The 14,935-nt window shown below is 47.1% G+C and overlaps 1 protein-coding gene across 1 annotated transcript in view; it reads right to left on the bottom strand.

Annotated features, from left to right (window-relative positions):
- The window catches only part of SRRM2 (serine/arginine repetitive matrix 2), a 54,157-nt gene that overhangs the window by 34,909 nt on the left and 4,313 nt on the right, over nucleotides 1-14,935 (bottom strand). The window contains exons 2-6 of the mRNA XM_068244079.1: nucleotides 7,017-7,276; nucleotides 5,015-5,116; nucleotides 3,159-3,320; nucleotides 2,636-2,716; nucleotides 415-471 (exon numbers count right to left, since the gene is read on the bottom strand). Of these exons, the coding sequence (XP_068100180.1) occupies nucleotides 415-471; nucleotides 2,636-2,716; nucleotides 3,159-3,320; nucleotides 5,015-5,116; nucleotides 7,017-7,255 (641 nt within the window). The 5' untranslated portion in view covers nucleotides 7,256-7,276. The remainder of the gene's footprint in view (nucleotides 1-414; nucleotides 472-2,635; nucleotides 2,717-3,158; nucleotides 3,321-5,014; nucleotides 5,117-7,016; nucleotides 7,277-14,935) is intronic.

Below are 14,935 nucleotides of genomic sequence, written 5' to 3'. Positions count from 1 at the left end.
CTATAAAGTGGCTGAGAAACTGAACTATGGAATCACAGTGCTGAGAATAGTGACATAAGAGGAGATTACACAGTGATCTATGAAGAGCTCCTCTAGAGACTGACATCACAAAAAAAAATAAAAAAATGATACTGACACAAGGCTGAGAATGGCGACACAAGGGGATTACACAGGGATGCACAACAGAAAGCGTGCAGGGGGAAGGGGGGGGGGGGGTTGTGACATCACAAGGCTGATAGGTGACACTAGGGCATGTACAGGGGAGGTGGCACAGAGCTAGAGCTGGGATAGTATAAATTCACAGGCAGGGATAAGAATCCGGCGGGTATACAGCTGTTACTATTCTCTCACACAGCTGCTGCTGGGGCACATATGTGGCAGGTGTTACATTAGCCAGGTTCCTGGGAGATTTACCTATGCTTCCGGGATTTAGACTTCTTCTCTTTGTGGCTGGAGGAGCGGCTGGTAGACCTGAGGGAGAGACAAATTGTATATGAAGAGAATGGTCCCTAGAGTAGCCCAGACACCGCCAGCATGCAGCACTATTCCTCATAGAGTACGCAGAAACAGCAGGGGGACACCTGGTGGAAGGACTGCTCATTACAACACTTCCTGCTAGGGAATAATTAACTAAGATAGTAAATGGGTGTATCTGTTGTCATAGTGATGCAATTTATTTTGATGTAGCGGATCATGTTGCTGCTATAGGGCACCTAAAGGACAACTGTAGTGAGAGGGATGTGGAGGCTGCCATATTTATTTACTTTTAAACAACACTAGTAGCCTGGCAGCCCTGCTGATCAATTTGGCTGCAGTGGTGTCAGAATTACATCAGAAACAAGCATGCAGCTAATCTTGTGAGATCTGACAATAATGTCAGAAACATCTGATCTGCTGCATGCTTGTTCAGGGTCTATGGCTAAAAGTATTACAGGCAGAGGATCAACAGGACTGCTAGGCTGCCAGTATTGCTTAAAAAAAAAATAAAAAAAAAATAAGGCAGCCTCCACATACCTCTCGCTACAGTTGTCCTTTAAGTTTTGGCAAGACTTGGTACGCAACTGCACTACAGCAGTCGCGACTCGATAAGCAACGGCGCTACGGTTGTGACGAAAGCATCAGCTAGGGCAAGAAATGGAATAAGGACACATGATTGACAGTTAATGTTAGGTGTAATGGAAGGTTGGCGTTGGGAGCAGCAGCAGCAGTAGGAAGCCCAGTGTTAGGTGTAGCGGTAGTAGTAGGTTAGTGTGAGAAGGGATTAGGAAGGGAGGTGACTCGAGCATGATTTTGGAAAGAGCATAGCGGTAATATAAAAAATGACCAATATTAAACATGAACCAAAGTTGTAATTAAGAGCTTTACAAACCACAAGCACTTAGAAAATCACTGCCAGTGGGCCCCTCGGGCTGTTTCACACCATTTTTCAAAACAATGGACACTTAAATTCTATGAGTTATTTCACACCAAATCGCTATAAAATCTCTCCAAAAGCACTCGCACTTTCTGGTGTGCAACAGCCCTAACTTAGGTAAACCTCTCTGAAAGTTATACTAGAATAGGTGGGTGCCAGATGTAGTAACTCGCCTGCAAATCTGTATCATTGTGAAACTCCATCCGACCCATCGGCAAGACCGATGAGGCCGCTTTAGTCTGAAGTGGTACCACAGCTGTGGCCACTTCCTCCTGCATTGCCGAGGACCGCCCCCAGCTTGCAGCAGCATATTAGGCTGTGACTGCCGACTTGAAGGTAGACTGAAGCAACACAGGTGGAAGTTGCTTCAGCTTAGTAAACACTTAGGGCGAAAATAGCTGCTGCAGTCTAGCCGATAGTGGGCGTCAGGGCTGTGGAGTCAGTACAAAAATCATCCGACTCCTCAGTTTATGAAACAAACCACCGAACTCCAGGTACCCAAAATTGCTCCGACTCCACAGCCCTGGTGGGTGTGTGCATTATAATACTCAATTGCTGGCAAGTTACTTCACCTGGCACCTGCTGTTTCTACTATAACCAACAGCCTAAGTCAGTGATCTACAAACATGGCTCTCCAGCTGTTAAGCAACTACAACTCCCACAATGCATTTGCCCTTATGAATCATGACTGTGGCTGTTAGACTCATGCAATGCATTGTGGGACTTGTAGTTCCTTAACAGCTGGAGAGCCAAGTTTGCAGATCACTGGCCTAAAGTGATCAACTACGGCTCACGTCAAACACTAACTTACAATACTAAATGTACACAGTCACACAAGGGACACAGCACATCAAAATGTGCATACATCAAAACTAAACTGTCTGATAGTGTCCAAGTGAAGACAGTGTACTGACTGTTGTGGTGGTCAATGAGATGCAAATGATTCCAAGTTGATGTATGAGTATGCAAATTTATGTAAATTGAAAATAACCCAATCGAACTTCACCTAGGTTTATTTGAACCACTTTCAAGCTGCATACATTTGCACAATCGAGCATTAACTCAGAATCATTTGCATCTCATTGACCATCCCTAGCTGCTTCCTGGGACTATTTATTTCATGCGCATTACTGCAGGAAACCACTGTTTCAAGATGCTGCAGCAGCCTTACAGGACAAACATGCTCCGCCTCTTGCACAGGCCCCTCCCCTGAGCACTCACCGGCCTCGCTCTTTCTTTTTCTTCTTCTTCTTGTGTTTGGAGGGAGATGGTGAGCGAGAGCTCTCAGAGTCTGCAACAAAGCTGGAAAACAAAACAGCAGCTGATGAAACTCCTGCCCGCTTCACTCCATGCCACAATCCCGAGCACAACCCAGGCAAAATATGTGGCCGGCGGCTGGAATTTGTGTGCAGGGAGAAGCCGAGAGACGACACTTCCTGCGCTAGGTAATCCAGGGGAACACATATTCCTCTACTGATACTACCTCATCTGTCCTTTTGAACACATAATGCTGGTACCCGAATTAGTGATTTCGCGAGAAATCCCCCTATAGCCGTAATTAACATTATATTCTATGACAGCGTCAGAGATCAGAGCAGCTGCCACCTGGCTCAGAATGAAGTTATCTAGGAGTACGCTAACAAACAAGCTTGTATTCTTAGTAGTGAGAACATTTTGTCCAGATAGTACTTTGTAAATCAGTAAGGACAAGGGAACCACCCCTACAACATGGCTGCCTCCTTACTTGTAGGACTTCTGCTGCTGTTGCTGTTTCTGTTGCTCCTGTGCTCTCCTGGCTGGATCAAAGCTGCTCCCATCTACGTAGCTGTCACTTATGCCAAATGCTGCCCGCAAGCGCTCATTCTTCTTCTCATTGGCTTCAGCCAGCTGGTGGGTCTCAGAAATGCTGGGAAGAGAGAGGATAGGTTAGTACAGTGCATTCTGCACCCCGGAGTCTCCTTCTGCTTCTCACCAGGCTGTGATTTCAGCAGTTTCCTTAGCGCTGAAAATCACAAATCCCGGGTAGAGGAGGATGAAAGTCATCAGTCAGGGCTTACAATCTACATAAACTGGAAGAGCTGCTTCAGCGCAAACATCAATATATAATAGTAATGATCAGGGCTACCCTATCCGAAGGCTGTAAGAATGCATCAGACCTGTGGGCGGCAGCTTAGGGCGTGAGCACACTAGTGCCTTCTGTCCGCTTTTCAGTAACAATGCGGATAGCAGCACACTAGTGTAAACTGTAGAAACTGTATAGAAAACAATGCATAAAACAGTTTTTTTTTTTTACAATATTCTCTATAGTTTTAGCCAGTGTTTGCTCATTGTAAAATCTTTGCTCTCCCCGATTTAACTTCTGAAATTTATCACTGGTGGTGAAAACTTAGTTCTGCCAGTTGATCCGTACAGAATGTTTGTTACTGAGAGTTCTATGCAGAGGGAGATATTGCTTGCTTGGAAGTTGGAAAAAGCCCTTATTTCCCACAATGCAGCAACCTGTCAGGACCATGGTCATGACATCACACTGTGGAAGGGGTTTCATCACAATATCAGTGATACAGACCTCTCTGATTAACTATTTGAGAAAAGGTAAAGATTTCTCTTGGGAAAGGGGGGGGGGGGGGGGGGGGTCACAGCTACTGGTTAGAATGCAGTTCAATCCTTAAAAATCCTCTTTAAAGCGGCATTGTCACCATACAAATCAAATTTCAACAGCAACTGGTCAGAGTGTATTAAGTGATAAAGATGCTAATCCTGCATTCAAAACTTTTTCTGTTATGATTTGGAGTTATCACATACTTAAAAGCTTTTTCACAGTGCACTGCTATGGAAAGTTAAAATGCATCTGTTTTCCAGCATATAGTGTAAAAGAGGACGTAGTAAGGGCAGCGGCAGCTTAGTGTGGACAATGGTTTGGTGTGTCAGTTGTGACGTGTGCACGGATGCACTTGTAGGTGGCGGCTTAGTGCGAGTGTCACAGTTGCGGGCAGTGGTTTAGTGTGGCGGGTTGTGGTGTGTGACTTTTGCACGTAGCAGCTTATTGCAGGCAGCGCAGTTCTGCATGACAGCTTTAACGCAAGTGGCCGCTTAGTGTAGAGCACAATTGTTTTGAGAATCAGGAGTTTCTTGGTTACCCAGAATCCTTCCTGTGCGCCTGCCTCTCCCACAGTCCCTCCAGCATCCGGCTCACAGTGAACAGAGGCCTCAGCTTCTCTAGCCTGCACCGCATAAACCATTACCAACACTTGCATGGCAGCAAGGCGGTGTCCTGTCTCACTAGACATCTCTGGTCCAGGGTTTGTACCCAAGTATTCCCTATAAGGCCATCAACAGCATCTCCTGCTCACCAGGCAGGCTGACCAGCAGAGAGGTGGGGATCCTGGCAATGTCATATGTGCAGCAAACTGCAGAATGCTATTATAAGGTTGTTCTTACACAGAACCTCGGAAAGGGGAAATCTCACCAACAAGTTGAGTCTGTTTACAAACGAGAAACTGTGTTTGAACGTTGGCTTTCCATAGTTTTGAGGAGGCCTTAAAGGGCAACAAAGAGCTTGTGGGGTGCTGAGAATATCCAAGGAACTTAGACATGACTTACTTAGCCTTCAGCTTCTCCTCCTCTTTACTGGCTGTCAGGTCCTTCTCCAGAAGCATCAATCTGAAGGTGGCCACCTTCTCCTGGATCTCCGCCTCACTGTACCTGCAGAGGAAAGGAGGGGCGAGAGTGGGCAAGTCAGAACAGACGTGACCTGTGCTAACAAGCAGAACAACCCCACTGGGGTTGGTTTAAATTAAACAGGAACTTTTTTTTTTAAATATTAACTTAGAAAATTTAGTCAGTGTTTGGCCAGTCAAATCTTTCCTCTCTCTGATTTACATTCTGAAATTTATCAGTGATGCCAGCATCTTTACTGCTGGCAAATTAAATCATTGTGGAACCACCCCCACCATGAAGTGATCAGCACCTGATCTCCCAGAGTGCTCTTGGGCAGAATGTTGCATAACTTTGCTTAAAGGATACCTGAGGTGACATGTGACATAATGAGATAGACATGGGTATGTATAGTGCCTAGCACACAAATAACTATGCTGTGTTCCTTTTTTTTCTTTCTCTGCCTGAAAGAGTTAAATATCCGGTTTGTAAGTGGCTGACTCAGTCAGGAAGTGACTACAGTTTGACCTAAGAAATTCCAACTATAAAACACTTTCCTAGCAGAAAATAGCAGGAAAGTGATAAAAAGGGTCAATAGATTTTAGCTCTGGCATACTTCATTGAATGTGTCATTGACCAAAAACAAAACAGTTAAAACTTAAAAAGTAGATTTAAACATAAAATAAAACTGTGGAATGTCTTAAAAAAATCATTATTAGGAGAAGGAAGATAGATACAATTGTTTAGTTTATTTTCGCCTCGGGTGTCCTTTAAGCGAAGCATCACTGGGTTACACAACAATTTATAAGCACTGAGCACCGGTTTACCTTGAACCTCCCCCATTGTGGCAAGCACTGCAGCCTGAAGCTCACTATAAAAAAGGTAGATAATTTGAAGTGCGGCCAGCTGCGTATAGTGCTGGCTGCCTCCCCTGGAAGCAGTCCCCCATAGGCAAGTAATGGCGCTCCCCGTAAACCTCAAACCCCCCCCCCCCCCCCCCCCCAACAGCATACTGTGTTTTGTTTTAGACCTCCCTTATGGGAAGGTTCATTGTAAATGAGAGAGAAAAAAAAGTATATTGGTGCTCAGTGCCATAAAAATAGGTATCCTGACTAATGTATTACCTTCTACTAAATGTCATTACCTTTCCTCTTTAAAATGTACTTGAAGGGAAAAAAGTGCCCCAGGGGGTATTTACCTTGGGAGGGGGGACAACTCTGCATCCTAAAGTGGCTTCCCTCATCCTCCTCAGAGGAGGGGATCTAGTGCTGACACTGCTTGTTGCTGGTCCTGCGCAGGTACAGTAGTAGTCCTCCCTCGGACTCCAGCAGTGATAGCCGAGCCTGACTTGGTCCGCTCTACTGCGCAGGCACGAGCCGTCTGGGCAATAGAGCAGTCCTGATCGGGCTCAGCCATTTCCGCAATGTGCCGCGGGGAAAGGCGCTAATGCTCCTGCGCAGGCAATTGTAATTATTGTACCTGTTTGTATCAGGGTCCCAGCACAGGATCAGGCTGGTGGAGGGAGACAGGGGAAACGCGAACACAGTGAATCCAGTGCAGGAGACTTGGGCGCACTGGGGAGTAACTTCGGCGCCGTCAGAAGACGGAGCTGAGGTTACTTTTAAAACACTATAATTCGGCCTCCAGCAATTGCTGAAAGCCGAATTATTTCATTCCCCACCCTCCATGGCGGCCTGGAGGGGGAATAGTATTTAACACGGCCGGGACATGTGCAGCAGCAGGATCAGCCATATACCAGCTGTATCCTGTGCCCAAGTCTCCCGCGCCAATTCCTCTCGTACGCGGGGAAGTGTCCTTAGGATCCAGTCCTCACCCTCTCAAGGTATTTTTGTTTTGTTTTTGCTAAATTACAGGTTTAATTTTAAAACAGAAAGCACAATAAAAACTAACATGGTCCTGAGTAGAGAGGCAGGCGCAGCATACTTACCCCTGCTCCTCCATCATCTCCTCCAGCTCCAAGCATTTCAACTCCACCTTCCTCTTCCGCTCATGATCCAAGATCTCTTGGTTGGGCTTCTTAACCAGAAGACTCTCCAGCTTTTTAAGCTCCTCCTCAGACTTGTAGTCTGTCCGATCCTTCTTATGGCGGACTGATGACAGATTCCTCTGAACGTAGCCATTGGTGCCGCTGCCCCTCGGAGTAGGTAGGCCGATCCCATTGTACATTGTGCTTGAGAAAGGTCAAACCTGCAGAGCAATAATACAAATAGTATACATGCCTCAAACCTATATCTGCAAGTTTATTGGTGGGCACAACGAATGTCTGACTATAGAGATCGGACAAACCTGAAAAAGAAATTTTTCCACCACGTTATACGACTCCTACGTGGTCTAACAATCAATGTAATAACCTAGGTGTATTACTTGGCTTGATTTGGTCAAACAACACATCAGCACCCTGTTGCCCTGACATCATTGGTTATGCAAGCAAAAACTGATAATGGCTTATCTGAAATCCATCACAGATACCCTGCTGGACTCTTTGCAATTTGCCTACAGGCCTAACAGATCCGCAGACGATGCCGTGAACATGTGTATGCATTATGTACTACAGCATCTAGACACCCCAGAAACCTACACCAGGATTTTATTTATAGATTTCAGCTCTGCATTTAATACCATAATTCCATCACTGCTACACAGCAAGCTTTCCCAGTTACACATACCTGAATCCATCGGAAAATGGATAACCAATTTCTTAACAAACAGAAGACAGCATGTTAGACTTGGGGGAAACACATCAAGCTCTCTGACAGTCAGTACAGATGCTCCCCAGGGCTGTATGCTTTCCTGCTCTACTCACTTTACACCAATGACTGCATCTCCACTGATCCATCCTCCCCTGGGGGGTACTCACCTCGGGTGGGGGAAGCCTCGGATCCTAATGAGGCTTCCCACGCCGTCCTCTGTCCCACGGGGGTCTCGCCGCAGCCCTCCGAACAGCCGGCGACTGTGCCGACTGTCAGTTCAATATTTACCTTTGCTGGCTCCAGCGGGGGCGCTGTGGCGACTTTCGGCACGGAAATAGACGGAAATACCCGATCTCCGTCGGGTCCGCTCTACTGCGCAGGCGCCGGAAACTTGCGCCTGCGCAGTAGAGCAGACCCGACGGCGATCGGGTATTTCCTCCTACTTCGGAGCCGAGAGGCATCAGAGCGCCTGCGCAGGAGCCAGGAAGGTAAATATTGCGTCACCGCTGCACGGAGGGCTACAGCGAGACCCCCGAGGGACGCAGGACGGCGTGGGAAGCCTCATTAGTATCCTGAGGCTTCCCCCACCCGAGGTGAGTATCCCCCAGGGGCCGTTTTGTCGTTACAGTTCCTCTTTAAGGTTCTGAAGTTTGCAGATGACGCAACAGTAGTTGGTCTCATACAAAACGGGGATGAGTCTGCATACAGGCATGTGGTGGGACAGCTTTCTTCCTGGTGCAGCAGCAACAACTTGGAACTAAATGCTCTCAAAACCATGGAGATGATAATAGACTTTAGGAGATCTCCCCCCCCCCCCCCTCCAGCACCTCCCCTTAACCATAAATGGATCCACAATAAGCCAGGTAGAGTCATTTAAGTGTCTTGGGTCCACGATCTCAAACAACCTAAAATGGGATAACAATACAGCCACTGTCGTCAAGAAAGCGGAGAAAGTTTGGCATACCTAAAAATCTAATGGTTCAGTTCTACACTGCAATAATCGAATCCACCATAACATCATCTATGACTGTATGGTTCAGCTCCTGCTCAGCATAAGAAAAGGGGAGGCTGCAGCGCATCATCCGAACAGCGGAAAGGATAATTTGCTGTAGCTTACCTTCCCTGCAGGATCTTTACGCTAGCAGGTGCAGAAAGAGCAACAAAAATTGCCTCTGACCCCTCCCACCCAGCTCACTCCATCTTCCAGCGCATGCCTTCAGGAGTAAGAATCCGGTCAATCGCAACTAAAATCTCCAGACACAGGAACAGCTTTTTTCCCCAGGCAGTAGCCATACTTAATGCTGAACCACGCTAGAGCTGCTAGGACTGAAAGTAATCAGCACAGAATTGAAAATGAACAATTCTCACCTTACTTACTGCCACTATACTCACATACTGTCCTTGACTTGTAATATACATACTGTCCGTCCTTGTATTTTTTTTGTTTGGGTTTGCGTTTTTTAAGCAACTGCCAAGACCAATTCCTTGTAGGTGCAAACGTACTTGGCGAAATAAATTGATTCTAATTCTATCTGCCACCTCCACCTAAATAACATTTCCTGCATTGGTCCCTTTATCCAGGACACAACCAAAGGATTTGTGCATGTGCCCATTGTTTCATGTCTTGGTTACTGCACCTCCCTCAGTGGCCAGCCCGCTAACCGTCTAGCTCCGCTCCAGATCAACAATTAAATTACCCGTTAGAGAATGTAGAGATATAAAATATAACTTTTATTAATTTATACTAAAACCATATTGGATATATTTTTCCTTATAAACCAAATGAGATAGGTGTATTTATATTAGAAATCAATATATGACCTTATGGGTCCATATAATACTTGATCCCACCTATTCCTCACTAAAGATTGCTTAGGTGCTATTTACAATTCCCCCCACCACAAATCCAACATGTTTCAACCCCCTCTTATGGGGCCGTCGTCAGGGACAAAAGTGCTAAGTGCTAGGGTATAGAGTGCATAAGAACATTACATTGCAATCATTATATACAGAAAAATAAAAAAAGAGAGCTGTGCTCCCAAGCTCAGTCAAGCATCAACTGAGACGTGGTGCTTAACAGCCTTATATACTGGTCAGATGGGTGGGACTGGGTAATTTTGTATCCACCCTCCAGAGGAATAATCCTATTGGCTGCAGCATCTATCCATCAACCATTACATTGTGCTCATTGGCTGCCATATCCTCGGCAATGATGCGGAAAAACACTGTTTGCAATTGTGCTATTGTTCCCAAAAAAACATGAGTGTGGTAAGCGCAGCTGTAAGAATCATGTCTCTTACCAGCGGACTCCCTCCTATAACGCCGGCTGATATCGGCAAACGCCGTCCCTTTCCCCCATAGGAAAGCATTAGAGGCCTCCCATTGGTCAATAGCTTCTCATGTGCCTCCTACACTGCTTACGTCACAGGACTCCGCTCATCCCTCATTGGAGCGCTCGTGAGTAGTTTCCATTGGAGGATTCACTCACAATCGCCGCCCCTCCACCAATCAGCACTCGTTTCGCTCGTAGCTGCATTGTTTATAAACAATGCAGCTCATCTTATGAGCTTAGAGACTATATTTTAGTGGCAATATTACGTAAAGTCATAAACGGGGGAAGTAATGCTCCATGCATACAGGCTCTCAGATACTTTGTAGGGATTCTCTCTCTCTCTCTCTCTCTCTCTCTCTCTCTCTCTCTCTCTCTCTCTCTATATATAGAGAGAGAGAGAGAGAGAGAGAGAGAGAGAGAGAGAGATAGATAGATAGATAGATAGATAGATAGAGAGAGAGAGAGAGAGAGAGAATCCCTACAAAGTATCTGAGAGCCTGTATGCATGGAGCATTACTTCCCCCGTTTATGACTTTACGTAATATTGCCACTAATATATAGTCTCTAAGCTCATAAGATGAGCTGCATTGTTTATAAACAATGCAGCTACGAGCGAAACGAGTGCTGATTGGTGGAGGGGCGGCGATTGTGAGTGAATCCTCCAATGGAAACTACTCACGAGCGCTCCAATGAGGGATGAGCGGAGTCCTGTGACGTAAGCAGTGTAGGAGGCACATGAGAAGCTATTGACCAATGGGAGGCCTCTTATGCTTTCCTATGGGGGAAAGGGACGGCGTTTGCCGATATCAGCCGGCGTTATAGGAGGGAGTCCGCTGGTAAGAGACATGATTCTTACAGCTGCGCTTACCACACTCATGTTTTTTTGGGAACAATAGCACAATTGCAAACAGTGTTTTTCCGCATCATTGCCGAGGATATGGCAGCCAATGAGCACAATGTAATGGTTGATGGATAGATGCTGCAGCCAATAGGATTATTCCTCTGGAGGGTGGATACAAAATTACCCAGTCCCACCCATCTGACCAGTATATAAGGCTGTTAAGCACCACGTCTCAGTTGATGCTTGACTGAGCTTGGGAGCACAGCTCTCTTTTTTATTTTTCTGTATATAATGATTGCAATGTAATGTTCTTATGCACTCTATACCCTAGCACTTAGCACTTTTGTCCCTGACGACGGCCCCATAAGAGGGGGTTGAAACATATTGGATTTGTGGTGGGGGGAATTGTAAATAGCACCTAAGCAATCTTTAGTGAGGAATAGGTGGGATCAAGTATTATATGGACCCATAGGTCATATATTGATTTCTAATATAAATACACCTATCTCATTTGGTTTATAAGGAAAAATATATCAAATATGGTTTTAGTATAAATTAATAAAAGTTATATTTTATATCTCTACATTCTCTAACGGGTAATTTAATTGTTGATCTGATAAAAATCAGTTTGTGTGTTTTGTAGCTCCGCTCCAGTCAGGGCTGTGGAGTTGGTACAAAAAATCATTGGACTCAGTTTATTGAAACCACCGACTTTCCAGGTACCCAAAATTGCTCCGACTGCTCGACTTCACAGCCCTGGCTCAAGTCTATCATGAACTTTGCCGCATGACTCATCCCCTTCTTGCTTTTCTACTGCTAACCCACTGACAGTCCCTCTATTGACTGCTCATCACACAAAGAATACAATTCAAAATCCTAACTCAAAAGCAATTGAGTCTGGTGCCTTCTTATTTAAAGGGACTCAGAGCTGATAAAAAGAAGTCATTTTATACATACGTGGGGCTTTCTCCAGTCTCATCAGCTTGGATCGCTCGCACGCCGCCGTCCTCTGCTTCCCGCAGCTTCGGTACCGGGTCCTGTCAGTTCCGTCAGTCTGAGCCAGTCAAGTGAAGTGCGCTGTTTGCGTATCTCTTCAGCAGCTGCTGGAGAGATACATAGAGGGTGCACCTCTCCGGCATAGTCTGTCTGACTGATGTAAGTGACAGGACCCGGTTCCCAAAGCTGCAGACAGTGGAGGATGGCGGCATGGGAGAGATCTGAGCGGATGGGGCTGGAGGAAGCCCCACGTTTGTATAAACCGGTTTCTTTTGATCAGCTCTGCTACACTTTAAAGTGAAGTCGAGCCAAGGCTCGGGTCAAAAAGGAAATGGTTAACTAAGAAGAGGGAAGCCTCTGGAACCTGTAGAGGCTTCCCAGGGCTTCCTCGCTCCTGCCTAAGTGCCTATCTGTGGTCCCCTCGGTCACGTGAGGACCTCCTCTATCTGTGGTCCCCTCGGTCACGTGAGGACCTCCTCTATCTGTGGTCCCCTCGGTCACGTGAGGACCTCTATCTGTGGTCCCCTCGGTCACGTGAGGACCTCCTCTATCTGTGGTCCCCTCGGTCACGTGAGGACCTCCTCTATCTGTGGTCCCCTCGGTCACGTGAGGACCTCCTCTATCTGTGGTCCCCTCGGTCACGTGAGGACCTCCTCTATCTGTGGTCCCATCGGTCACGTGAGGACCTCCTCTATCTGTGGTCCCATCGGTCACGTGAGGACCTCCTCTATCTGTGGTCCCATCGGTCACGTGAGGACCTCCTCTATCTGTGGTCCCATCGGTCACGTGAGGACCTCCTCTATCTGTGGTCCCATCGGTCACGTGAGGACCTCCTCTATCTGTGGTCCCATCGGTCACGTGAGGACCTCCTCTATCTGTGGTCCCATCGGTCACGTGAGGACCTCCTCTATCTGTGGTCCCATCGGTCACGTGAGGACCTCCTCTATCTGTGGTCCCATCGGTCACGTGAGGACCTCCTCTATCTGTGGTCCCATCGGTCACGTGAGGACCTCCTCTATCTGTGGTCCCATCGGTCACGTGAGGACCTCCTCTATCTGTGGTCCCATCGGTCACGTGAGGACCTCTATCTGTGGTCCCATCGGTCACGTGAGGACCTCCTCTATCTGTGGTCCCATCGGTCACGTGAGGACCTCTATCTGTGGTCCCATCGGTCACGTGAAGACCTCCTCTATCTGTGGTCCCATCGGTCACGTGAGGACCTCCTCTATCTGTGGTCCCATCGGTCACGTGAGGACCTCCTCTATCTGTGGTCCCATCGGTCACGTGAGGACCTCCTCTATCTGTGGTCCCATCGGTCACGTGAGGACCTCCTCTATCTGTGGTCCCATCGGTCACGTGAGGACCTCTATCTGTGGTCCCATCGGTCACGTGAGGACCTCTATCTGTGGTCCCATCAGTCACGTGAGGACCTCTATCTGTGGTCCCATCAGTCACGTGAGGACCTCCTCTATCTGTGGTCCCATCGGTCACGTGAGGACCTCCTCTATCTGTGGTCCCATCGGTCACGTGAGGACCTCTATCTGTGGTCCCATTAGTCACGTGAGGACCTCTATCTGTGGTCCCATCGGTCACGTGAGGACCTCCTCTATCTGTGGTCCCATCGGTCACGTGAGGACCTCCTCTATCTGTGGTCCCATCAGTCACGTGAGGACCTCTATCTGTGGTCCCATTAGTCACGTGAGGACCGCCTCTATCTGTGGTCCCATCAGTCACGTGAGGACCTCCTCTATCTGTGGTCCCATCAGTCACGTGAGGACCTCTATCTGTGGTCCCATCAGTCACGTGAGAACCTCCTCTATCTGTGGTCCCATCAGTCACGTGAGGACCTCCTCTATCTGTGGTCCCATCAGTCACGTGAGGACCTCCTCAATATTAGTTGTGGGAAGTGTTTAGGTGCAACAGGTAACATGCCACGGGAAGTCGACCACAGATAGAGATCCTCTTAGAACAGATGAGATTACAGATAGAGGAGGTACGTAGACATGACCAATGAAATCAAAGATAGGAGAGGTCCTCAGACATGGCAAATGTGTCTAAAGAAAAGGGAGGACATTACACATGAGAAGTAAAATATGGGGATACAAACTGGGGAGGTCCTCATGCAAGAGGCTTCATAGATTGGATCAACAATTAAGGAGAGGCAATTAGTCATGAAATATGACAGATGGAAGTACAGAGAGGAGGTTCACACACACACACACACGACACATAGGACCATCATAAAAAAGGGAGTCATCAAAATCAAACCAAGATAGATAAGGCAACAGAGAGGTGATCCTCAGACAGGACAGATAAGGTGCGTGGTGGTAACAGCTTTAAATATCATGATGACCAACATAACCCTGGCTGGTGCCTCCCCCAGTGTAAGTGTTACCCCCATGCCCATTGACTCCTGGCCTTCTACAGTGTCCGCCGGCCCTGCAAGTTCCTGTTCCACACGCCAAAGGCGTATGTGTGAGGTCACTACACGGGCCTGGTGCCATGTGGCACATGCACTCGCACAGACGTCAAGCACTGGAGAGGGATAGAAGTCGCTCTGGAAAGCGAGACTGAGCACGGGCACCAGGGGGGCATGCTTTGACTTTTGAGGGGAGGCCAGGCATGCTGAAATCTAAAAGAAATTGGTCTGTGGTGCATGGGATCTGTCTCATGATTGATCTGCACATACTTCAAGTGACATATGGCTACCTTAAAGCGGACCCAAACCAAACATTTTTTTAATTCAAAATATTTAGTTGCACCACTCTGACACATACAAAGATAAATAAACACACCTTCAAGCCTATGAGCATTTCAGTGCATGCTTTTCACCTTTCTCTTTTCATAACTAGGGTTAGACAGGTGGCAGCCATTAGCAATTCCTCCTTTGCCAGACACCTTCTACTCCACCAGTTTGCCGGATTCTGTCCCGGCAATATGAAAGGAAGGGAGGGGTTCCTCCAATAAATGTAAAATATTTTATATTT

This window comes from Hyperolius riggenbachi, chromosome 7, assembly GCF_040937935.1.
Source record: "Hyperolius riggenbachi isolate aHypRig1 chromosome 7, aHypRig1.pri, whole genome shotgun sequence".
NCBI lineage: Eukaryota > Metazoa > Chordata > Amphibia > Anura > Hyperoliidae > Hyperolius > Hyperolius riggenbachi.
This window is presented reverse-complemented; position numbering and strand designations above follow the sequence as displayed.